Source organism: Xiphophorus hellerii, chromosome 12 (assembly GCF_003331165.1).
Source record: "Xiphophorus hellerii strain 12219 chromosome 12, Xiphophorus_hellerii-4.1, whole genome shotgun sequence".
NCBI classification, from domain to species: domain Eukaryota; kingdom Metazoa; phylum Chordata; class Actinopteri; order Cyprinodontiformes; family Poeciliidae; genus Xiphophorus; species Xiphophorus hellerii.
Genome location: NC_045683.1, coordinates 14,622,421 through 14,648,679, shown reverse-complemented (window position 1 = coordinate 14,648,679; position 26,259 = coordinate 14,622,421). Strand labels below are relative to the sequence as shown.

Here is a 26,259-nt window from a genome sequence, read left to right as displayed (position 1 = left end):
TGGTCTGTCACAAAAAATTCCAATAAAATACTCAAAGGATTGTGGTTTTACTGTGACTTTAAGAGAAAAGTTCAGAGGTTGCATAATCTGCATCAATCTAAATCACACTATAATTGTGAGTTTTTGTCCACATAGTCCACTTAAGACTGCATACTGTTGTGTTATCAGTGCATTGCATAGACAAAAGCCTAGCATGCAATAACATTGTTTTGATGAAGTCACACAATACAACATTATTTCAGATCCCAGTTGTGTTTACTGACAGGTTCCTAAAATAACAAGAGAAAGAGTTGAACCGCTCCGTAAAGTTTTCTCCAGCTCACTCAGAGATTCACACTGTGTGGTCACCAATCCATGTGTGAAAATGGCATCTCATGCTCACTGAAGCACTGTGTTGCACTATGAGCCAGATGACTTTTAGACTATGCCTACACCATGAGCAAAGAAAGAAAACCTAATAATAAAAAATAAATACATAAACTACTATGTACATGAGTTCAAAAGTGTCAGATTACCTCCTTTCAGTGCTGAATTTAGACGAAAACCGTCTGAAGCAATCACAGAGCAGCACACTGCTCTCACTAAATCATGATAATTGCATTAGTTCATCCACCACCTGGTGTGCTCATCTCTCAGGATCAGAGAAAACCAGGAATCATATGATCACATGAGGGTCTTTTTTTTTTTTTAGCATTCCATCAAAGTAAAACTATTTATGGCTCCAAGTAAATTCAACAAACCGAAGAAACAAACAAACAATATTAATTTTAAGGCCATTAGTGTCTTATGTTTGTGCATTATGCTCGCAGAAATTCTCCTCCCATTCGTTCATTTTCTAATTTTATCTGATCCTCGTTCAGGATCACAGGGAAGCTGGAGCACATTCCCTTCAGCCAATACAGGACCGGCATGACACACCACAGCCAAGTCCATATGACAATGATTCACACACATACATGCCCAGACCTAAGTGCAATTTATAGCAGTTAGCTAAGATGCATGGTTTTAGACTGTGAGGAGAAACTGCAATATCTGGAGAAAAACCAGAGATGCCTGGAGAAAGCATACCCTATATTGCCAGAAGTATTCATCTGTTTGCCTTCATGCACAGATAACCCTGAGTGACATCCCAGTCTTAATCCACAGGGTTAAATCTGATATTCTTCCACCCTTTGCATCTATAGCAGCTTAGACATTTCTGGAAGAGCTTTAAAATAAGGTTTTGGATTCTTCCAGAACAACACTAGTAAGATCAGACACTGATGTTGGACAAACAGGACAGCATCTGCTCTAATTAATTTATTCTGTTGTGTTGAGGTAGGCGGAGGCCACTCAGGGTTTCCACTTCAATTTTGCTCATCCATGTCTTGATGGACACCACTTTGTGCACTAGGACTCAGTTGTGTTGAAACAGGACCATCAAAAAGTCTAGGTATGTCGAAGAATTTTAAAGATCGAGTTTCTGTCGTTCCCGCTTTTGTTTTGTCTAAATACAGCCTAAAGTTGATTGAGGAAATTTCACAACTGGTTCTTCCTGTGATTTTGTAGGTTTTCTCCATGTACTCCAGTTTCCTCTCACAGTCCAAAAACGTGGACATCTGGACATAGTTGGCAGCACTATGAGGATCGTGTTTCTTCAGTCCTTTCATGGTACCATGAATTGTCTATCAAAACAGATTCATGTGAGAGAAGGTCTCTTCCAAATACAAAAGGAAGGACTATTGAACAGATGGATTATTTTACTTTACTGACAAACCAGTTGTTTAACACACAGGTGTGGAGAGAAGGATATAACATCAGCAAGACTAAGGAACACAGCAGACAGAGTTGTGGAGAAGTTTAAAGGAGGGTCAGTTTATAACATTGTAAATCTCGAGCATCTCAAGGAATACTCTTATATCCATCACCTGAAAATGAAGAATAAGACAAATGCAAAACCTACAAAGGCCTTGCCGTCTTCCTTATCAAATCAGCCAGGAAAGGGGAATGTTAATTAAGGAAGTAGCCAAGAGACCAATGGTAACTCTGCTTATCTCTTGAGATCCACGTCAAGTTGAGGATTCTGAAAACAGTTGTACACTCTTCAAATGTGGCCTCTATGAGAAAGTGAAAACATTTGGAAGAACGTGCTCTGGTTACACCAAAAGATAACTTTCTCGCTTAATTGCTAAATGCTGTGTATAGTGAAAAAATAACACTGCATGTCACCATAGAAACACTAGGCAGTGAAGCACGGATGACCCTAAACATACAGCAAGAGTTACAATGAATTTATTTATTTTATAGTATATTAACCTTTTAGAATAGTTCAACCAAAGCCCAGACCTAAATCCAATTGATAGCTTTGGCAGAATTTAAATAGTCTCCGATCTGGTTGAGCTTGAGAGGCAAAGAAGTTTAGCCTATAGAAAAGCAAATCTATCTAATCTGCCTATATCTCTATCTCTATCATGCCTCAAAAGATGATGTGTCATCTTTTGAGGCATGATACCTCAAAAGATCTGCAGCTATAATTTTGTCTACAAAGTATTGACTTTGGGGCTGAATATGTATGCATAGAGCAGTTTCAATAAAAATTCCTTATAAACATCACAATTATGCCTTACTGTGTAAACAGTGTTTAAATACATTAGATGGGTACAGAGATTGAGAGGACTGCTTTGTGGAAGGGTTTGGAACAATCACCCCATTATGAATGCCTAGAAGAAAAAGGAAATACCTTTGGCTTTTAAGAAGAATAATTTAAAAACTAATATCCTGTGAAAAAAGTGATGGATAATAAGTACGAATAAATGTTCACTGTGGGTAGCAGGCTGCACTACTGTAGAAAACACCCTGTTACAAACCTTGCGCAAATTATGGGATGGGTAAAGTTAGACCCTTCAATATTAGCAACAAGGTGTTTCCACTATAACAGAACTGTTACAAACCATGTGAAGTAGGAGAGAAAAAGCTGGTTTTGTAACAAGTCAGCGCAATAGTAACTTGGTTACTAAAAGAAAGCTTAAATAGACATGTTCCCCATGCTCACAGATACTACAAGTGGAAAAACCATGAAGCAAAGTCTGATATGATAAACCTTTTGCTATCTTTTTATTTCCAGTACTTAGAGCAAAAAAACAAACAAATCATTACATTTAAAACCAAAACCATGGACGTGGCTCTGGAGAGGAGAGAAATAATCAAAGCTCATCGCCTCTCCTTTATCCCCCGCTTTCCTTTCATTCTCCTCTGAGGAAGTTTATTAAAGACCCATGCTGCCCTTGCCTATTCAATCACTTTTCAGTGAAAAGTAATGGTTGTGCTGCATGAATGCATAGACTGGCAATTCATTACTGTAATCAGAACATGAACACCCCCGAACCCCTACTCTCATCTCCACTCTTCTCTCCATGTAGTTTTCAATGTTACACAGAATGTGTCATGCTTAAAACTGGGTTGTTTAAACCAACATTCAGTTAATAGGTACATGTGAGTATTTAGATACCCTCTTTCTTCTGTAAACTAAACGCAACACAGTAGATATGTAATAGCACAATAAATAGAAGGATTAAACCCTCTAATGCCAAACAGCAGAATGCTGCATTCGCATATAGCAGATGGGATGCAATGCAACACAAGATCATCAGATCATAAGACTCCCAGTTCACACCTTCTGCTGTCAAAAATGTAGCAGAGGGGCAGGTTGATCATCAATTTTGATCATAGCTTTATTGGCAATTTTTCATCTCTGCCGAAGGGCAATTTAACGTTTCCATTGGAGGTAATTTTCTCATTTTCACCCACTTCCACTCAGCTGCGTTTACTTTCCCTCACCCTCTGCTCCAGCTCCCGCAGTACTCTCTCGCTGACTGGTTGAGCCTTGGCCACCACAGCTCTCCCGTTGCCTGGCTTCACAACGATCGTCATGATGCAGCACATGTCCACCAGCTCTTCCTGGCATCTCCGCATGCCGGAGTCTAGCTCCCCCCTGCGCAACGGGTCACGCTTTAGAGCTGTCTTCTCTGCTACGGAGAACCCCAGTAAGCCTGTCAAAACCTCATTGGATAACTCCACATCCAGGTAACCAGTTCCATCAGATATAGAAGCAGAAACACTCCAGACTCCATTACTGCTGATCAGCTTTCCCAGCAGAGTCACAATGAAGGCTTTGACGCAGATCTCAGTGGGTTGTGAACATGGTTTAGACATAAGCTTGTCAAGTAAGCATAAATAGGTAAAAGGTACAGAGGTCAGAGTGAGTGCAGGAAAGCTGGGGTCACCTTCTGCAGCATTTAAACTGTGAATTTTCTCTTGAGATGTTCCAGTCACAGTTTTTGGGGACATCCAGGAAAGGCTAGAGCTGGTGTTGCTTTCTCTATCTCTTCCAAATTGTTCTTTAGCAGAGATTTGAGCCAGTCCCCCAGACCTCTCTCTTTGCACTGTATTGGGCTCAACCTCTTGGAAAAGACAGTCCATGTCTTCATCCATAAAATTATCATCATTAACACCCAACCCTAACTCTTTCGATGGCTCTAAGACTGAGGGAGAAAAGAAGGCTTTGGATGTTGTTGAAGCCTCCCTGCTGAATCCTTGATGATCTCTTTTCAGGGATCTGAAGGGAACAGATCCCTCAAATGTCCCAGATCCATGTGAAGTTTGTGCCTCAAACCGAACAGGTTGGGCTTTTGTTGCTCTTTCCACACTGCTTTGATTTTCTAATATTCTGTTATTCTGATGTGTGCTTCTATGATCGTTGTCAACATTTCCACTTTCCTGTAATATAACGCTGTCTAACTCGTCCAGGGGAAAGTCTTCATCAGGAAATTCATCGTCTGCCATGTTGTCTTCTTGGCTATTTTGATTCATCACATCAGAGTGGAACAACTCAACGAGGTCCTCATCATTCTCGTTTCTTCGAACTGACCCACTCCTGTTAGTTTGTGTTGAATTAGTACCGTGAAAAGGGGTGGAAGTTTGAGTCCTAAAAAATACAAATAAATCGATTATTTTCCAAAATATTGCAAAGAAAAGGTTTCTGGTAAAATATACAGTAGCTGCTGCAAGATTATACCCACGACTTGCTACATCTGCAATTATGGAACTATAACAACATAGTTTATAAGCTGTGACAAAAATTGTTATTTGTTTTTATAATTTAATCTAGACATACAACAAGAAATTAGTAGACGATCAGAACAAAATGATTTCCAGCATGACCAGTCTGTTGGAAACTGAAAAATCCCAACTTTTCTTCGAACCAGTAAACGCACCAAACATAAGCACAACAAAGGTTAGGCGCTGACATGGTTGGCATGGGAAGTTGTTACTGAATGAGGAAGACTTATTTTTGCTAGGTCAGTATTTTGTTTTTAAAATACCATAATAAGATTGCACAGAAATTTAAAAGGATATTTTATGGGCAACTGTGTTTTCTAAAACACATGTGTGGTTCATTCAGGCTGTGAGGAAGCGAGAGAGCAAGACTTTCAACAGACACCAGGAAGGCTGAATGTCTTATGGTAAACTTGCTCTATTTTGTCATCCTGAGCTTTCAATCTGTCTGTCATGGAATATTATCTGGAAGTGTTAAAACCTTGTTTGGAAATCTAAGGGCTAAGCTAATTTGGTTTTTAGCAATGTGGTAATAATTATAAGAGCCTGAACAATAATAGTAATAATTTTTGTCTTTGTTTTAAAATACATATAAAATCTTGGTTTACAGTGACTACTCTCTTGCAGGCGTTGTGCTGTCACCTCTGTTTCAAACAAATAATTATATACTGATTATGGCAAGAAGGCAAGAAAATTATGTTCTGACAGCAAACTTTACATCACCTTAAACTACAGTAGTTAAAATTGTCTAAAATAGGCGTTGGCAGGCCAACACTTGAACTCATTGCATTTGTTGTACCAAGTGGCATGATAATAATGGGAACCTGAGAACACCCACAGACATGTCACCCCAACATTTTGTCCATTTTCTTCAAAGACGAGCATGTAAACTATTTAATTTCACTCGTATATAACCGTACAAAAAAAAATTAAGCACAACATATTGGGACAGTTGACCACTGACCTGAATGAGACATGGTCTCCAAGGACGGAGGACAGAGCCAAGGTCTCCTGCACGGTCCCATAACCACTATCTCTAGATGGCTGAACCTGAATGACTTCAGCCTCACTGTGTTCCTCCAGACTGGCCAACAGCTCCGCATCATCCACCTCCAGGTCCTCCGCTGCCTGGTTGTCTTCACAGACCAAAAAATAAATAAAATTATGATCATTTTTATTACAAAAGACGAGATATTCTCATCTAGCTGTTTTATTATAACAAATTAATGAACTTAGTATGGGTGGATAATTATTGTAGTGATTATCATGAAAAATATTTTAGAAGAATTTAGATTTATTGTTGCCATACTAAATTGAAAAACTGACAGTATTTTCAAAATTTTTATTCTTATTGTTTGTTCCATGAGAGAGTCGATAAATATCGGTAAATGAGAATATATGATTAAATGCAGTTACTGTATGCAGGTTAGTGATACAAATCAAACTTCTTTTTGTGACTGGTGTTCTGAAAAAGCCAATTTCAAATGTGAATATATATTTCAAGAGCAGCATTTGTGGGGCAGTCATTGCTGTGGCATGTAGTCACAGCCAGTTACTTAAAATAAGACTGAAAAGTAATAAATATTTTTTTTGTTATCCCTCTTATCATTAACACAATGGTACCACAAAATATAGTGAAGATATTGGAAATTCAGATCTCCCTTCATCAAAGATCCATAAACTCTTGTGGTTCCACCTTGTCGTGGTTGTATCAAAGCCTCTTCGTCTTGGTGCTGCTCTGTCTCTGGGAGGCCCAGCGTCCGGCACAACACCTGGCCCTGTCGTGGAATAATAGATGTGCACAATTACTGTGTCATACTGATAAAAATACAGAAAGAACGAGTTTTAAAGATTCAGAACAAATACATGAAAAATCCAGTATCTCTATGTACAGCTAACCTGAGTATTCCTCTCCACCAAGTCCTCTACCTCACCACCCAGGATCTTTACATTGGACGGCCCCAAAAGCACAACACCAAGTCTGCAAACCATCTTGCCTTGCAACTGTAGCTTTGCTCCAGGCCTAAGAAAGTTAACAGCAACTTAGAAAATTAACAAGTTGGTAAAAATGCACACAATAACATGAAAACACGAATTAGTAATAAGCTATAACAGTTTTTTTAAAATGTAACTGTAAATGTAATGTTTGGTGATTCTGTAAAGATAGAAACAGTGTTAAGCAGTCAATCCTTTATAAATCTGTTGTTAACCTGAGTGTTGAACTGAGCAAAGGGATGGACTGATACTCCATGGCCTCCAAGCTCTGGACTCCATCTGTAATCTGCAGAGCAAATATATCATGTTTTCATGTTAGCTACAGCATCTTTAGCATTCACATATTCAAACCTTTGCAGAAGTCACAGACAAAAACTACAGTATTTACATACAATAAATAATAATTAAAAATGACTTGTTAAATACCAGAATAAGAATAAGAATTTTTAAGGCTGTTTAACTTTTCTCAACTTCAGACATTTTTCACATATTTTCTTAGGACTGAATAAAATTGTATAATTAGTCTGAGATCAGGCCTTTGTGATGGTCACTCCAAAACATTTGACTTTCTCGTCCTAAAGCCACTTTGTAAATAATTATCTGTATGCTTGGAGTTATTGTTCATTTGGAACATAAATCTTTGCTTTTATGAAGTGCACTTTAAGTGGTATATTTGAGATGTTGCTGACATCAATCAATCAATCAATCAATCAAATTGTATTTGTATAGCACATTTCAGCAGCAAGGCATTTCTGTGTCATATCAAACACAGAAACACAATGCAACATAGAATCAACAATCAAAACACGACATTAAGTCAGGTTCCATCAATAAATTTGTAATTGATTACGTTTCAAATACAATCCTAAACAGGTGGATTTTTAGTCGAGTTTGCATCCATAAAAGATTTACCATGTTTCTCCTCTGCATCTGTGCCCTTAAGTTAATTAGAAACTTACAAAATCCGAATACCAAAGCTGTTTCAATTTATGGTTATTATTCTGTGTGTAAACTTTTGATTCGGAAGGAAGTAATTACTAAATAAATCTTTTATAATTCTAGGATTCTACAAACAATTTTGGTAATCCAAACTGACCTGAAACAGGAACAATTTAGTATAAATAAATATCAGACAGAGAAAAAAAGGGTTATATGTCTTTACACACAGTGTATGTAAAGATCTTGTTTCAGTTATGTGTTAATGGTCTTTTGGTCTGGAAAAATAAAAGGCAGCAGAAAAAACAAGAAACTTTTGAAACTTTTCAAAAAATGTTAGCGATATAATTTATGCACAAATTCAGAGAAAATGATTGTCTTAAGATAAACATCACAATAAGACATCTCTACAATTTATTCCTCTTTGTGCTCTCACTGATTGCATCCTATCACTCTGATTCAGAATGAGCAGCAGACGTATTCACCATCGTACTAAATAAAAGATGAAGTGGGGTCTTAGCAGCAAACATTGTGCAGCCATTCAGAAGTTCAGTGTTCATATGCTTTTAGCATCAAAGTGCTAAAACCAGTAAGCAAGTTAATGAAAAATGCCTTCAATTAAAGCTCTCTTCTAAGGAAACCTTTTGAAAAAAAACAAAACAGGTTGTCATAACTAAGAGGGCGAGAAAACCTACTTATTATGTTCTCTCTCTATGCTTTCACATGTTTACGTAAGAAGGCATGACATTCTTGTTTCCTTTAATTTCTACACAGAACAACACAGAAATTTATTTTTTCATAAGCCAAAACGAAGAAGTGACTGTGACCTGGAGTAGCAGTATACGGGTCGCTTTGGCCTCCCAGGGCCTCTGAGTGGTCTGTGTGACAGCGGAGACCTCGTCATTGGTGCAGTCTGTACCCCTCCACTTCTGCAGCTGACCATATGCAGGCTGACTGACATCCAGCAATGAGTCAACCTGAAGCAAAAGGAGACTAATCAGCTATGGTTCATGTTGCCTTCACAATTATTTTATGATCATCTAGTTGCTTTTTTTTCACATTGTACTTTTTGGTTTTAGAGGCTAAGTTTATTTTTTTGCCTGTGCTGTAATGGATAAAAATTCAATTAACCCTCCATACCTGACTATTAAGTAAAAATATGAAATTATAGTTAGTCTAGGACTATCATTTTGAATGCTTTAGAACTTGTAGGGTTCTGAGATTTTAAGCCATTTTAATGTAACCAATGTATTTAGGGTATTAGTTTTCCACAAATTTCCCTAATTTGGCTCCATCTTTTCTTGAGAAATACAGCAAAGATGGAGCTGAAAAGGTTGGATCTGAGATCTGTATTTCTGTACACTTGAATTGGTGTTTAAATAATTTCAGAACCAGATGTACTGCAAACCAACAGATAGTGTGCTTCTTCTTTTTTTGTAACGATCACAGAACTCAATTATAGCCAGAAGTGTACGGTATGAAGGCGTTTTCTTCTGGGGATTCCAAAATACTTTAATCAGGTTTTTCAAAGAAATAATAATAAAAAAAACTTCCAAGTGTTTTCTGCCACAATTCTATTTTCTGCATTTAAGGAACTTGTACCTCTTTTTCATAATGTTTTTATATATAGTTGTTGAATTCAACAAGGCTTAATGTTTGACTTTACTTCCTGAATTTCCTTATTTATTTGAGATTATAAACAAAAACATATAGCCAAAGCTGAGGAGGGAAACGATTGGGACTGAGTACCCACACTAAACTGTATTTTATTTTTACCATTCTGGTCTTCAATAATCTAGTTTTCGCAAAAAGATTTTTTTTTCTGAAAATGTACCTAACATGAATCGAGGCAGCAATGCCGGTTATATAATTGCTCATCTTTTTCTCAACCGGTCTGTGTCCTGTCTATCTAAAATCTGATTGATCTTAATTTGCTGATATTTATGCCACACAAAGCATCCATATTCATAATAATTCATAGTTCTGAAGTCATAATGGGTCACGTTGGCAATATGAATATGTACTTACCTGAAACCATGTTTATTTTCGCTGTAATGAGTATTTTAAAATGAAGCATTCTATTGTTTTATTAGATTAGGTCTCAAGTGGTTTTCATAAAAACTGCAGTTGCTGACAGTTAAAGAATAGCTTAAAATACTGTAGATCTCTTTTTAAACACAAAATGTTATTTTTCATCATCCTGTTTTTTTTTTTTTAATACAGTTTTAGGTTTTTGGCCAGACTTCCACAATCCCAAGCAAGAGAGAAAATAATGCATTTAAGGAAAAAGAAAACAGCACCTGAACACAAAAGGTGCCATTGAGTTCTGTCTTCTGGGCCTGAGCGAGTCCTTCAGGGAGAACCGGGTGATCCAGGTCTCTCAGATCTGTCAGGAGCCACTGGTCCAGGACCTAAAATTGTGCACCAAACAGAAAGTTTTAAGTGACACTTGTACCAAATCTCTTAATTTCACAAAGATGATTGACCATCGAATTATTGCCAGGTGACTAATTATTTAACTGATTATTTGACCTCCTGGAGGAGGTCAAATGATGCATTTTGAAAAGTTTGATTTAGTCAAAGCTATGATTTAACAAAAATATTAGCCTCGTCACAGGGTGTTTGAGGCGCAGTGACTCAGTAGCATGATCAAATCCCTGCAGCTTATTCATTTCTTATCAATGACTGTTTGCACATGTACGCTTGAGTCATATAAAAAAAGTGCTCTGCAATGATTGGCATCTGGGAACCATGTGGGTTACCTTAATAGACTGATAACATGGTCATCCTGGAACCATAAGGAGACTATGTGCCCCCCACCCCTGAAAAATGAAGCAATATCTTCGACAAGTATCTGTTTGAAAAGAGATAGACTTTGGCCCTGGAAGGACACAGCTGCTCAGTAGCAATATTTCAGTCCACTGTGGCGTATGAGAGATGCGTCAGTGCAAGAAAACATACCCCACATGACGCCACCACCAGCTGGTACAGCTGACACCCGGCATGACGGATACGTGCTGTTTACACTAAAATTCTTCTCTGCTATCTGTTGCAACAGAAACCAGGGATTTTCAGACTAGGAGGTGTCATTTTATTCCACCTGATCAGCACATACCTTGATTTGATCTTATTGTTCTCTGTTGTAACTATTAAATAATTATGGTAATGGGCTTTCAAAGTTAAAGTGAAACGCTTTCAATTGGGAAATAGTACATTTACATTTTATTTCTAAAAATTCTTATTTGCAAATTGAAAACAAAAAATACCTACTAAAGCTGCATAATATTATAAAAACAAGCATGCTGTTGATACTAAATATCGCAATGATGATGCCATTTCCATCACCGTTATGTCCCTTACACTCTCCATGAGTTTTAGCTAGAGATGAACTGAGGTTTGTGATCGATTATTGATCTGGTTTTTGCAAAGCTTGAATGTACAAATTACAATTCAACAGATTATGTTTTTTCTTAATTAAATATAAAATAACAAGGTATAAAAATTGAATATATTTTCCTTGGTCTTCTGGGCCTGGGTAGGTGAAGTTAGCATTCTAAAAAGCAGTGGTATTCAAGTACAGTATATTCCAAAGAAGGTAAAATTGTACTATAACTGGGAGTTTTCTAAATGATTGCTAACATATTTTATTACATTATGTGTCAAACCAGAGGTTAAAAAGTTCAAAAAGATAAAACAAGACCAGTTTTGTAGTTCTTTGTTTAGCCTTTCCATTATTTGCAAAATGTTTTTCTCTCACTCTCTCCCTGACTAATTCACAGAACTAAACAATTAATAGAAATACAGTTTCCTTTAAAACAGCATCTTAGATCTCTGTGCTTTCTCTCCCTTTATTGTAAAGGTAATTTTATTTATATAGCACATTTTCAGCAACAAGGCAACACAAAGTGTTTTACAGGAATGAATTTAAAGGAAATACAAACAAAATAACAAACCAAAGGAAAGAGCAAAAGAAGAAAAAGAATCTAGAGTTGATCTAAAGTATGTAAACTAGGTGCTCCTGTTCAGGGTTGCTAGATAAGTATCCTCTGGTCTAATTCCATCTCTGGGTTGGAAGAACAGGAGTCTAAAAAGTAGTCTAGTAATGGTGATCCAAAGTATATAAACTAGGTGCTCCTATTCAGGGTTGGTAGATAAGTATAAGCAAGTAAACTATAGTCTAATTCCTTTTCTAGGTTGGAAGAATAGGAGTCTAAAACGTAGTTGCTAGGTAGTTTTTCTGGATTCTAAGTTTGTTCTAATTCCTGTTCTGGGTTGCTAGATAAGTATAAGTAAGTGTTCTCTGGACTTTCTAAGTATGCTCTAAATCTGTAAAAGTAATGAGTACTCCACAGTTTCCAAGTAATAATAAAAACTGAGTCTAAACATCTCACTGATCATTAAAGTATCTAACTCTCCCCCTTGAATGTTGTGTAAAAACAAACGGATGTTTGCCACGTAAAGCAATTGTGCGACCTGTAGAGACAGTAAGAAAGAAGGAGACAGAAACAGCACTGAAATGGATGTTATGATGTGATTTGTCAGACCAGTGTGATGACCTGACTGTACCTACCTGCTGATTGATTTGCTGCTGAGACAGATGATCTGCTCCTCCAGCCTCTCCTTGAATCCACTCAACGCAGGCTTCAAGCCAGGCAAAGGGAACCTGGACATGGCGAGCGGACTGCAGCCAGGCTTGAGTAGCCCGTACTACTGAGGGTGTCTCCGGGGCCATCTTCCTCTATGTTCTCTGCAGTTTATATCGCTGGTATTTTCTGCAAGTATTCTCACTATTATCTGGAATTACATACAGACAACTTTTAAACGTTGTTATGTGAGCCGTCTTTAATTTAGAATTATCAGTTGATTTATTTAGTTGATTTTCTTAATTTCAGGATGTAATTATACAACGGATACAAATCAATTGTCATAGGAGTGTGAGTGGTAAGGGCTCATTAGTCCCTATCCTAATATGTATGATTAATATGAAAGTGTAGCGTGGATGTAAACTGAATAAGAAAAAGAAGAAGAGGCATCAAAACAAAAGCAATTATATACTGTGATTAAGAAAAGTATGCATGCTAAAGTATGTTTTGCGTAGTGTTACCCAAGCAGAAAATGAAAGCGTTTCATCCACAAGGCGAGCTAGTACCAAACGAAGGCGCCAAAGTTGACTAACCAAAACATCAGTTAGCAAGACCGAGGGAATGGCTGTCCATGTCCTCAAAACATCCGGAACACAACAATTGCCCAATAAAACATTACAAACCTACTATAAGAGATGTCATAACAACAAGCAGATTACTATTAGGCTGGTAGGTAAATTATTTTTACCTACAAAATAAACTAGAAATACAGCTTTGCATATCCACATCCGGAAATAAGGCGTTAGAAACGCCCCTCTTCACATGATTGGCAATATTTCCACCCAATGGCAGTCCTCGTACCGTTAACGTACTTTCCATTGAGCCAATCAGGACACAGTACATCGAGTTGTTCGTTTGCAGGCTCGGAAGAGAAGGAAAGGAGGAAGGAAGTAAGCAAGCTAGCGAGGTGATAACGCTGCAGGTTTGTGTTTTTTGGCGATATTTTCAGCTTTTTTCCGAGCACCGTTGGTTAAAAATAATTGGTATGCATACGTAAAACTACGAGAAAGTACGTTTTATGCGAGTTGTTTCATCTGTGTCCGGCGTCTTAAAAGCTGGCCTACCTAGCTACGGTTACGCACTGCCTTGGCAACATGGCGAAACTAGCTAGCTTTTAGCTTGAATCGTTACTGTTGGTCTTTGTACTGGACATCATTCCAACTGGAGTTGCCAGCTGAAATTTAGATTTGTAAACTATCTCAAAACAGTATGCTCGTAGTAGTTATGGGCTACTTTATATTAAAGTTTGAATTCAGATACGGGGAAATGACTGGCTAAGCTAATGCGTGGCTCCGTAGGCTTAAGCAACGGCTGCCATTTAGCACGACGAAGCCGGAGTCCGACTACATGGACTAAATTGATACTCACCAAACTGTTATTTTAGTATTCTATTAACTCAAAGTTATTATAATTTTTACACCGACTAGATCTGATGTATTCCACACGCCTAAAATCAGTGGAGGGACGTTTTGCATATTTGCCGACCAGGAGGAAGTGAATCGTAAACCAGCTTCCACGACGTGCCTTCAGTTTAATTTGAACTAATTCACTTCCAATTTTGTCAAGAATAATACGTAATATATATTCTTTTGTATTTTAAAACTAAAAACTGAGGTCTGTTAATCGATCAGCGCGTGTGTACATATATATCTTGTAGCATGTAGCGTACGATACGATATAATTGAGTAACAATTTGATGAATTTATCCTTTGGTCTGTGTATGCGCCCTCCGACCAAACAACAGAACTTTGTCCCATAAATATCAGTATTTATCGCTTACTGTTCTTTGTTATGCAACATCATGGTTGCATGATGCAAAATGAAAGTGCGATCAGTTTTGTTTGGCTGCATTTCAACATTAAAAGAAGGAGCTTCCCTCCCTGACAGGTTGCAAGAGCTGTTTGGCCCCCTTCACTTCGATCCGCCTATGAACACGCCCTTTTCCCTGTAATAAATATCGGTGAGTCCAGGCCGCGTAATCGTTTTAACAATTTTAATGCTGACTTCAGACTAGCTGACCTGCCTTTTTCCTCTCCTTTTTTCTTATCCAATTTTAATCGCCTTCAACATGCCAGGAGAGGAGAACACAAACAGGGGCTGGTTTCCTGCTACCTTTTCCTGCTCCTGTCACCTGCACATCGGATCAAGGTGCTCTTTTTCCACTATACTGTCTGAAGACCATGGACACAGAAATTGATCAGCAAGATGAGACCTCATTCAGCAACACAGAGACGAATGGTATAAAGTGTAACTTGTTTATGTTGTGCGCTTTACAGATATTCATATTTTTTGTCTTTGTGTTGTACATGCACATGGTAGCAGTGATATATTGTATTCCACTAAAACTAAATGTTCTTTTTTTGTTTTTTTGAGACCTGCATGTTTTCTTTTGTAATTAAAATGATTAGTTTCTATAATCATATTTCTTTTCTATTATATTTTCAGTATATGAAAAATTTGACATGTATGTAGTTATTTGTTATGAGTAACATTTTCATGAAAGGGATCTACAGTGTGTCTATTTTTATTCTATTTTCTTATTCCAGGTAAACGCCCTGCTGAGGATGCAGATGAGCAGAAATCATTCAAACGCTCCAGAAACAGTGATGAGATGGTAGAGCTCCGCATTCTCCTGCAGAGCAAAGTAATTCAGCCCTGTTTTGTTTCAAAATTTAGTCTAATTGTAAATTCTGCTCTTATTTTAACATTTTATATTTTTTTACTAGTATGATTTCTGATTATTTGATCATACTTAATCGTCTTTACTTTTTGTTTTATTTCTAAACATCTTGCGATTGTGATGTTTAATTTTTCTTTTGTATTGCAGAATGCAGGAGCTGTAATTGGGAAGGGTGGAAAAAACATCAAAGCCCTCCGTTCAGATGTGAGTACATCAAAGTTTTCTTATCACAGCCAGAAATTCAAAAAGAACATTTTTGTGTTCACTGGCCTCTCAGACTCAACCTTCTCTGTTTGGACAGGACCAGGTTTTGCCTCAATCCTTTTTAAGTGTTAAAAATTATTGCAATATTTTCAATTATTTCCTTTATTGTAAACATAACAAACACCCGGGCCAGCCAATTTATTCCTTTAGATCTACAGACAAAATTCTGGAGTTAATTTTATCCTGTTTTTGTAGCTTGAGCAACATATATTTTTTGCATCCATCTAAACTGGACAAAGGCATAAAAGCCCAATTTATCTTTTATAATGTTAAAATATTTAATCCAGTTGGCAATATTAATGCTCTAGTTAATTTAGAATGAAACTGGCACAGTGCTGATTTCTTAATGTTGCAAGCTAATATTATTTATATTAGCTACATATAGCTAATATATGTAGCTACATATATACATATACATATATATTTTAATGTTGCTGAAAACTGGCCAATTATTGAATAATTCTATGTCATTGCCTCTTTCTCTGGTCATTTACAGTTTGTTCTCCCCCTCTTTTTTCACTGTCTCTGGTTTTATTCCCCCAACATTAAATTTTCGTGTTCTTTAATATGCCATTTCCCTTTTTTCCAATGTCAGTTTCTCCTCTTCTCTCTTTGACAACCCAATCTCTGAGAGAATCAATTTAAAATCGCATTTCAACACTGCAGAGCCTGTATATTAAAAATGTATTCCTCTCCCCTCTTCCTTGTTTATTATTTTTACTCTTTACTTTTTTTGCCCACTTCCTCCTCCTCCTCTGTTGCCCATGTTCTGGATGGCCCCTCCTGCGCCCGCCCACCTGACACCCTGGTTGGCCCTGCCCATAATCGTGCCCTGTCCCTAAATGGGCGTGTTACTTGATTGACATCTGTGCTCGAATGGCCCTGGCCCCTGCCCATGCCACGCCCAGTACAATGCCAGTGTGTCAGTCCCAGACAGCAGTGGGCCTGAGCGGTATGTCCCTAAGCTCCTCCCTCTCAATGCCTGACTACAGGTCAAACAAACAAGAAGAAGTGAACAATAATTTGTAGTCCTACCTTTTGTCAAGTCACTATGTTTAAACATATTTAAAGTTTATCAGACTGAGCCTAAATACGATTTTTATCCTAATCTGCCTGTTAAACATCATGTTAATATCCTTTCTATGCCATTTTTAAAGTCATGTCAGGACTGTATCTAAAGTTGGTGCTGTCAGGGTTATTCCACTGTCTTTGAAAATGTCTGCTATAATTTGTGTAGATTTTTTTCTTTTTAGGGTTTGTAGGTTTCTCTTATTTGTGGCCATCTGTCCTGTAAATCTTCTTCATTTTCCCTTTCTAAAAGCTCAGTGTTTGTGTATAAATAATGGTGTTTTTTTGGTTTTCTGTTAGTTCTATGAGCTCACTTGGTTTTAGTCTCATCCCATTTTATTTTCTTTTTGTAGTCCAAATATCAAAATTTAGATTTTTATTATTTTTTTTATTGATTCCTAAGTAGTGAGTGTGTTTGTTTCCTTGTCTGTCTTTCATGTAAGCAAATCCTTAATTGCTGGAGTTTTTGAAACTAAAGGTTTTGATTTAGTCCATCCATGCTTCATTTGAGTTCATATAATTCAATTTCCCTGACCCAGTTATAAGCAATAACTCCAGCGATATCAAATTTACAACCTTACAATAGCATAATCTTCTGTCACTTTTGCTCATCTGCAGACTATGTTGCTTCCATGTGTAATCTGCTTTAGTTCTCCTTATCAGTATAACCACTGTATCGCCACAGGTGGGTGCAGACAACAATATTTCAGCCACTAGATTTAATTAAAATTAAACTTAAATTCCCTATGGTAAAAACAAAACATCTTTGTCATCTTGGCTTTTGTGTCCTTCACCTCATTTAGAGGGCAATTTTTTTGTGGTGTGCATCCACCAACCTATACCATAAACCTTTTAGAATTTTCTCTGGCACTTTTATCTCTTCCTAAAACTTCACTTTCCCCATCTTGCTTCCTCAGTGGTTGCCAAATCCAGTCCCCCTTTCTTTTGGGTCCTTTTTTATTTTGCCACTGTACTGCTTTTCTCTGGGAAAGGATGCCTTTTTATTGTACTATATTCCTCACCTTCCCTATAAAATGACCACCAACTTATTGTGTAAAATGTTAGAAAACGCAGGACCTTATAATTGAGGTAGCTCTTTATTCTCCACTTCTAGCAGTGTTAGCTTTTTTATGAGTTAAACCAGAGGTCTAATGAACTTTATAATCTGAAACTTTGTTTTCTCCTCCCTTGGGATGCCTCCGGGGTACCCCAACCCCACCTCTCTGTTGCCGTGCTCTGTTTTGTCATTGGTGGATAAACTATGAAGAATCCTGAGTATCAGTGCAGACATAGAGACTATTGGAGAAATTCTACTCAAGATTATCCCTACATTGGAAGAAGTGAGTTGTTTTGGCTTTGGTTTTTATGAATCTTTAGTAACACTTTAAAACATTTCAAATAAGTTGTACAGAGAGCAGTGATTGATTCCCTTGCTGTCATTTGTTTATCTGCTTTGTAGGTGATGTAGTTCTACTATTCTGTTTTGACACTGTGTCAACATGACTAGTTTGATTTTGGTTTAAAGCCATGCATTAGTCATGGGTCTTTCAGGTTCTCACAATGAGATGACCATGACCAAAAATGTAATGGTTTAATTGTATTTATGCAAAGAAATTAAACAAATTTTGACTATACTATATTAAGAAAACATGCAATATACAATAAAGATATAATTTGCAAAAAACAAAACAGTTCTGGCAAATATGTAAAAAAAAAATAATAAAAAATTTCATAAATGATTGGTGATTTTTTATTTTTTTTAAGTTTCCAATGATTGTGTTATTTTTTGGCCAGAGTAATTTTCAAACGGGAGAATGTAGGACATGAAGTGGAAATGTAAAGACAAAACATTTCAGCAAAACTGTATTGATTTTTGCCAGAATGAAGGAAAATGGTTCAGGCAAGTTTATGATCTTGTTTAGGAAGGAATGTGTGGAAACTGTTGTCAGCATATCGCTTTTATTCTGTTTTTACAGTACCAGCAATACAATGGCAACGACTTTGATTGTGAGCTCCGTCTGCTGATCCATCAGAGCCTGGCGGGCTCCATCATCGGTGTGAAGGGAGCAAAGATCAAGGAGCTTCGGGAGGTATATGAATATACAAATTTTAGTACTTTATTTTTCCTCCATTGAAAAAGTATCTTGTGAAATTTCCTTTTTTTTTTTTTCTTTTTTTTTAATCAGTTTTAATACCTTCTGATTTCCTTTTTAAGCGGCTTTGTTTTGTTGGAGCTTTTTTTTCTCTCTTCCTACTCATGTGTGTCTTTCATGCATGTCTCTGCAGAACACAAAGACCAGCATCAAGCTGTTTCAGGAGTGTTGTCCCCAGTCAACGGACCGTGTGGTGCTGGTTGGTGGTAAAATGGAGAGGGTGGTGGAGTGCATCAAGACCATGCTGGAGCTCATCTCTGAAGTAAGAGTGATTTCCACTATTAATGAGTGAATTTTATGCTTTTCAGGCTTTACACATTAAGATTTGATTCTGTTTCAAAGCCCTTTATTGAGTGTGTTGTTGCGTATGATATAGTAATGATTTAAAGATATCCACTTAAATGTCTTACTTGATGGTGTGATTTAGATTTTCTTCAGTCATATGAATATTTATATTTAAAAAGGTTTCTTTGCATATAAAACAGATATACTACTGTATAAAAGTGTTTTACATATTTCTTTTTGTTTAAAATGTGATTATCTCCACTTTAGGCTCCAATAAAAGGCCGTACACAGCCCTACGACCCTAACTTCTATGATGAGACATACGAGTATGGTGGTTTCACCATGATGTTCGAGGAGAGGGGAGGCGGCCGCAGGCTCATGGGAGGCTTCCCCATGCGTGGAGGCAGGTCCAGTGGCGACCGCGGGTATGACAGAATGCCTTCCAGCCGAGGGGCGCGTGGACCCCTGCCTCCCTCACGCCGTGATTACGATGATATCAGCCCCCGCCGGGGTCCTCCTCCACCCCACCCCAGTAGGGTTGGCAGGGGAAACGGGCGTCCTCGAAACATGCCAATGGGTCACCCATACAGGGGAGGGTAAGCTCAGTGCTGCTTTCTGAATCTGAATTTTGGAGTAGCAAGCAGCCTGCATGCACCTTCTCATTGGTTTTATGTAAAGTTTTTGAGTTTTACCTTAGTAATATCTCTCTTGTGGCTATTCTTTTGCTTTGTCTGAAAATGTTAAGCTTTTTTTGCTTTCTCTCCATTCAGATAAATTCTCATTTCTACCAAAACAATTATGTTTATTATTTAATATGTGAGCTAATGTTGCTTTTTAATGAAAAACTATTGTTCGTATTTATCATTTCATTAAGCATAAGTGCTCATCACTGTATGTCTGGTTGTGTTTGTCCTTTTTCTTCCTTTTCTTTTTCCCATTTCCATGTTTCAGCAGAGACGATCGTTACTATGACTCATACCGTGGCTCAGATGACAGGTCAAAGTAAGTCTTTGTTTCCAAACTTCTGACTAAACCTCCTAACAGGAATGTGTTAAGATTTTTGTTTCAATTTATGTTACAAAATGTTACAATCCCACATGACTTAATTTATGTTACAAAATAAGTCATGTGGGATTGTCTGTTCTGTTGCTTACTATTGAGTGGCATGCTCCTTCTTTAATAGTAAGAATAAATTTCCAGTTCCTAAAAGTGTTTATTATATTTTGTAATCAGAATTTTTGATTGCGTGGATGGCTTATTTCTAGTGCTGACTCATTCTCTGACAACTTGGACTGCACAATAGTTTACAATTATATTTCAGTTTATCAAAATTGCAAATAACTACTTGGACTTCAAAGTATCATCTCGCCAAGCACTCGGTCAGCAATATATTTACTGATGTTTTTTGTAATGCAGTACAGGATGTTTTATGAGAGCTTTAAGGTGTTCTGGTAAATTCATAAAAAAAACCTGCAGCTAAGTTTTTTTCTTTGCCAAAATGACAAATTTAACCACATTCAACTTTTTCAACAAATGTTGTGGAACTGAACATTTTTTTATTGAATTATTATTTTACCAGAATAAAAAACTAATTGAAATTAAAAATCTCTTTTTCAAGGGACTCCAAATAAAAGACCGAAAAGTACACAGTTAAAGAAAAGAAATTCTAAATTTTATATTTTTCCTATGGTAGACTGCTTACCATCAGCAGTCTATGTTTTCAATAAACTGAGGGTAGAAAGACGGAAACATTGTTTATATAAGAAACTGGTATTTTCATTTTGTACTCTGTAATATTGTAGTGTCATAGATCTATTGGTCAATTCTTGTATATACTTTAGAATCTCTGTTGCTCAAATTTTCTCTCTAACATTTTTTGAAGATTTTGGTTTTCTGTTGTCAAATATAATGATTTGTATCAAGTTGTGCAAAATGGCAATCAAAAATAACTTCTTTGCACCAATATTTAAGCGATTTATATTTCATGTAACATGCATTTAAACGTTCCATATTTGTCCAGTGGGATGCCCCTTTACAGCCCAAGATGTCCTAAGTAGATATAGATTGCAGTGAAGGTGGGGGTGAAATTGTAAAGACAAAAAAGGAAAGGAAAGAAAAATCTCCACCAAAACAAATCCTTGCAGTAATAAATAATACAGCGGCATGTTTTTCCAATATTGTGCAGCTTCAATTGTCAGGCATGGCATAACACTTCTTTGTAACAACAAATTGTGTTACAGGACTAGAGGAAAAATGTCAACGTAAACAGTTACTGATGCTAAAATCCCCTCACATTTAAGGTCTACTCAAAGTTGGCACACACGCATGTGTTATTATGGAGTACAAAAGTACAACCCTAATACATTTTGTCGGCTATTTTCACTATTTGTGCTCAGCTTTTAGGAGGGAAATAACAGCAGCCTTTGGCTCTGATCAGCATCACCACCACCTGTCACTCCTCTCACCATAACACTGTCAGAGCTGTTCCTGTTACTGTGTGGGAAGATGGTTGGGAGGAAATGTGTTTATACTGTAATCTTGCTCAGCGTGTGTGTGCAGTTTGACCTAGACCAGAAATTTTTCATGGAATATTTTCAAGATTTTTTCTCCTCCTCCAAGTATTTTCTATTTCTTTCCCGTCCAACTCACTTTTTTTTTTCCCTTCCCGTTTCTCTCTCTGCCTGTCTGTTCTCCTCCCCATCGCCAGTGACAGAAGAGGCAGACCGGATCGCTACAGTGATAACATGGTTAGTGACCCTTTGCTAAATGCGTGCAGCTCTGGTGTTCGCATCCTATTAAGTGTGAGCATCCTCAGGCTAGCACAAGACAATATGTTGTGATTGTCCATTGTCCTGTCATTTTATAGTATTTTTGTGACAAAACAACAAAGCAATGTCCATAGATCCAAGGCACTTTTTGCATGGTGTAAGCCACCCCACCAAATGACCACAATAACCTCAGCAGGAGACACCCCATAATAATCAGCTGTAATTGCCCTCTTACTGTGTATTTTTCATGGCCAGCTTGTTTTTCCTGCGAAGAGAGAGAGGATGTTGGGAGTGGAGAGGGTGGGGAGGTGGGGGTGGCCATGGTTCGTTGCTAAGCACTAATAATGCTTTCTTGACAGACTGGAAGGTTTCTTTTTGCCTTTTTCTCTTTTTCCTGTCTCTCTCTCTCTCCCTGAGACCTGGCAGGATACTGCCTACCGTTGCTCAGCAACAGCTTTTTGAATTGCTTGTTGCCCTGGTAACAGCAGCAGCTGAAAATGGGGGCTGATAGAGATGCAAAGAGAGACAGGAAAAGGGGTAGGGATGGGGAGGGGGGAAAGGAGGTGGAGTCTGTCTCATGGATGAAAACTGGGTGGTTTTCAATTGGGTCTACTCTGAACGAGGCTGCCTCGTTAGGTTTCTGCTCACCAACCTGTAGCGATTTCTATCTGCTCTTTAGTCGAGGGAGAGGGATGTATCTTTTTCCTCGCTGTAACACTTCTGTCTTTTTGTTTGTTCCTTGCAGAGTGGTGGTGGATATGGTAAGTACAAATCTCTTTCACTCGCATTGTGTAAATGTTGTTACAAGGCTGCTGCATTCATAAGACTGCAGGCCTCAGATTTCTACCCAGCATAAGGAAGCAAGTAGACAAAATGATAGAAATTGATGGGGAATCAGACTGAAAGGAAATGGCAGCTGTAATTTGTCTAAAGCTGTATTGATTTTTTTTTTTGTCACAACTGAGGACTTGAGATTTCTTTTCCTATTCACATTAAATTGATGCTGTGGTGTATTTTGTAGTTTTTAAAGTACATTTTGAATTATTTGGCAAATTAGTGGGTTTTTTTGTATACAATCTTGGATATTTTTCCTGTCTTTCTCAGATAACAGCTCCTCCTGGGATAGCTACCAGTCAGGTTAGTATTCCTCCTTTGCCCTCAATCAGTTCCAGTCAGAGACATTTACAGAGTTCTGATTTGTTTTGGTGTATTTATATTTTATTCACTCTATTCAAAAACAACAGTTCTAACCTCATTGATGTCACTAAAAATCTGGCCGAAGGCTGGAATGTTGTAGTAGTGTGTGGGAGAAAAAAATATTGCTCTGGTTTTGTCATTGGTAGTTTTTTCAGTCACCTACTTCTACAACTTTATTTCTTCCAAACATCTATGTGACTCATTTGTTGGTGTAGCGGCACTCATGTAACTAACACACCAGGATGCTGTATTACTACAACTTGGCAGCTTTGCAGTCACAACAAGCTTTTCCTTGCCTTTTTGACAAGGCCAAATTGTCGTTTGATCTGTTCTTTCAGTACTCAGCAGTTTTGGTAAAAATACAGAAGTGTTTGTCTTGAATCTTTTTATTTTCCAACAGTCTCTGTATTTTGCGTGCCTTCAGGTGGACGTGGATCCTATAATGACATGGGCGGTCCTGTCATCACCACACAAGTGACAATCCCTAAAGACGTGAGTTTATGACCATGACATCAACAGCTTGGCAACCAGAGAAAGATCTGTTTTAGCTGAAGACTCGGATTGTACAAATCTAGTTGAATTGTTTTTTGTATTGAAGTTTTCCTTTTTCTTTTGCTACATTTTATCTGCTTCTGCTCAGCTAATCTGAGTTTTTATTATGAAGTCAAATTTATTTAATCTTTACTATGTTTAGTTCTAAATAGAAAATAATTTTATATTTAAATTAAGATTCACTAAACAGTGGGTCAGAGGTCAGAATTGGCCAATTCAACAGTTTTGATCGCCTGGTTAAATACAGAAAAAATATATTTTTTTTTTTATCAAATAAACTTGTCTCATCTAAGCCTGGAGCAAGCTTTCATTTTTACTTGTTTTTATTAGTTCAGTAAAATTCTGATTAAGAACATGTGATTTGATGTGTAAATGCATATGTGTTTCTTGGATTCAAAACTACTACTAGAGGAACTGTAGCATATTTTCTTTCAGTCAGTAAAGTAATGTCTGTAATGGATGGAAGGTCAGATCCACCCTAACCCCATTTTTTTCCTGTGGTGTTCTCCACAAACAGCTGGCTGGATCCATCATCGGTAAGGGAGGCCAGAGGATCAAACAGATTCGCCACGAGTCGGGGGCCTCCATCAAGATAGACGAACCTTTGGAGGGTTCAGAGGATCGCATCATTACCATCACTGGTACCCAGGACCAGATCCAGAATGCCCAGTACCTTCTACAGAACAGGCAAGTTCTTGCTTGGTGCATTTATTCTGTCCTAGTAGAAATGCCTGACTCAGAATCCTATTTGAAATGCCATTATTTTCTTTAAATTGTATCTTTTAAAGTCATAAAATTGTATTCTTAAATTCCAAACAGGTGAAAATGTTCATGCAGTAGTACTCGAATCGTGCAGGCCTCCAACATGCTGAAGCTTTTCAGCTTTTTTTCTGTTCAAACATGACTAAAGTAACTTAATTGTTCAATTTGTTCAATCACACATATGGTTCACCAATTAGCATGTTTTTAATAGAATTACAATCCAACACTAGATAGCCAGTTTTTCTTGTATTATACATTTCTTTTGCCTGCTGTCTCTCTTCACTAACCCCCTTCCTTTCTCCCCCATGCAACCTGCAACTACTTCTAACCTTCCTCTTACATGAAATGGCTGTGAAGGAGTATGCATGCGTTAAGGTGCATATTGCTATTTTTTATAAAGGGGCAGTGCGGGAGACAATTGTGATTGACTCGCACTAGTCCGGTAAATCTGATCAGTAGACGGAAAAGACAAATAGGATGTCTATTTGCCATCAGAGCCGTTTCAATGTGAAGCAGGGAGTGGATTGATTCTTCCCTGGCTGCTGCTGTGTGGAAGACTAGTGATTTTGTTGTTTTTAGTTAGATTAAGCGACAACAAATCACAGTCTGCCAAATAGCACAGACTCCTCCTCTTCTGTCTCCCTTGGCAACCAGTAGGCACGTATAATACACACCATTTCCTTATTGATGCCATCTGAGCTTTGCCCGATTGCTAATACATTCTCAAACCCTCTGCCCTGTCTCATGAGTAGTGTACTGTTGCCATGATAACAGATCCCGCCTCCCTCTTCCTTCCTGTCTTCCCTTTTCTGTGTTCTGCACCTGCTAGCCACAACCCTCTTTTTCTCTTTTCCTCTTCCCAGATCATATCTTCTCTCCTGTGCTCTTTGTTTCATCCTGCAGTTCATCCTCTCACATCATTATCCTGCAACAGTTGTAGTGTTTACGCTGTTAATTTTGTGCAATGCAAATACTTTTTGGTATTCATTTTCCCGCTCTGTTTTGTTTTCATTGTAGTGTGAAGCAGTACTCTGGTCATTTGCTGTAGACCTTGAGGGAGCAGATTGAAGAAAACTCGGATTGAACCCCGCTTCCTCTTCTCAAATCTTTTTGCCCTGGTCCAACACCCCCTACCCCCTTCAGACTTTTACTCTGGATTGTGGGTGTCTTTTTTTTTTTAATTTTATTTTATTTTTGTATTTTTAATTAAATGTCCGACATTCCTGTGCATCGACAAAAATGTAGAAGATCTGCATTTTTAAGAGTGTAGTCCAATAGTTTGTCTGATTTTTGCTTTGATTTTTCTTTTCTAACTCATATATCAGAATATCTCAAGATTTCCCTCAGACATAAAAAATAAACCTAACCTTTATTTTTTTGGATGGATTTGATTTGTTTTTATGCATAAATGTGGATGATTGTGTCCGTGTGGGTGTGTGCACATGTGGGTGTGTGTGGCTTGGTATGCGTTCAGTTGTCTCCTACAAATTTGTGCAACATACAGAATGTAAGATGTTCCTTCTGTTCTTCTCTAACAGCTCTGGGGAAATTTAAATCTGTAGAATTGATTTTGCATCGTTTGTTGGGAGTTGTGTACAAACAAAACATAATTTCTACGAACACTCTAGCGGTGCAACAAAATAAACCTGGATTATTGAAGTAACTCCCAAAGTAAGCATTTGTGTTGGTAGTTAGAGTTGAGGCATTTTATTGGTTATTGGACACATATACTAAACTTTTCTACTTTGTCTGCAAGTTTCTCTCTGAACTGGCTTGCTCTTCATTGTTGTGAACTTCACAATGTCAAATTTAAAGAGAAATAAAGATGCCACTTTTTACTGAATTTTTTTGGTGTTTTAATA

At 37.6% G+C, this 26,259-nt stretch overlaps 2 protein-coding genes and 1 long non-coding RNA gene across 12 annotated transcripts; 2 read left to right on the top strand and 1 right to left on the bottom strand.

The window, feature by feature from the left end:
- Positions 1 to 1,728: 1,728 nt before the first annotated feature.
- rmi1 (RMI1, RecQ mediated genome instability 1, homolog (S. cerevisiae)) lies at positions 1,729 to 14,515 on the bottom strand. 7 transcript variants are annotated; one of them, XM_032579452.1, is made up of 9 exons: positions 14,449 to 14,515; positions 12,596 to 12,819; positions 10,326 to 10,436; positions 8,853 to 9,002; positions 7,305 to 7,375; positions 6,994 to 7,117; positions 6,791 to 6,872; positions 6,059 to 6,230; positions 1,729 to 4,963 (listed from the first exon to the last, which is right to left on the bottom strand). In XM_032579452.1, the coding sequence occupies exons 2-9, from the start codon at positions 12,755 to 12,757 to the stop codon at positions 3,793 to 3,795; spliced, it is 2,043 nt and encodes a 680-aa protein (XP_032435343.1). In that variant the 5' UTR covers positions 12,758 to 12,819; positions 14,449 to 14,515; the 3' UTR covers positions 1,729 to 3,792. The 7 variants fall into 7 exon arrangements, with proteins under 7 accessions (XP_032435343.1, XP_032435341.1, XP_032435337.1 ...); XM_032579450.1 differs by lacking the exon at positions 14,449 to 14,515 and adding an exon at positions 14,037 to 14,427; XM_032579446.1 differs by lacking the exon at positions 14,449 to 14,515 and adding an exon at positions 13,130 to 13,496.
- LOC116730328 (uncharacterized) lies at positions 4,741 to 9,584 on the top strand. Of its 2 annotated transcripts, XR_004341302.1 has the most exons (3): positions 4,741 to 4,875; positions 5,441 to 5,501; positions 8,800 to 9,584. It is a non-coding gene; the product is annotated as an uncharacterized LOC116730328 (long non-coding RNA). The 2 variants fall into 2 exon arrangements; XR_004341301.1 differs by lacking the exon at positions 5,441 to 5,501 and having other exon boundaries at positions 4,765 to 4,875.
- On the top strand, positions 13,524 to 26,240 carry hnrnpk (heterogeneous nuclear ribonucleoprotein K). 3 transcript variants are annotated; one of them, XM_032579454.1, is made up of 17 exons: positions 13,524 to 13,575; positions 14,556 to 14,628; positions 14,744 to 14,906; positions 15,215 to 15,312; positions 15,496 to 15,552; positions 16,521 to 16,564; positions 17,948 to 18,020; positions 18,657 to 18,770; positions 18,967 to 19,095; positions 19,386 to 19,714; positions 20,070 to 20,120; positions 21,826 to 21,865; positions 22,632 to 22,647; positions 22,991 to 23,023; positions 23,508 to 23,575; positions 24,153 to 24,322; positions 25,415 to 26,240. In XM_032579454.1, the coding sequence occupies exons 3-17, from the start codon at positions 14,849 to 14,851 to the stop codon at positions 25,443 to 25,445; spliced, it is 1,311 nt and encodes a 436-aa protein (XP_032435345.1). In that variant the 5' UTR covers positions 13,524 to 13,575; positions 14,556 to 14,628; positions 14,744 to 14,848; the 3' UTR covers positions 25,446 to 26,240. The 3 variants fall into 3 exon arrangements, with proteins under 3 accessions (XP_032435345.1, XP_032435346.1, XP_032435344.1); XM_032579455.1 differs by having other exon boundaries at positions 13,524 to 13,590; positions 20,073 to 20,120; XM_032579453.1 differs by having other exon boundaries at positions 13,524 to 13,590.
- The last annotated feature ends 19 nt before the right edge of the window (positions 26,241 to 26,259 follow it).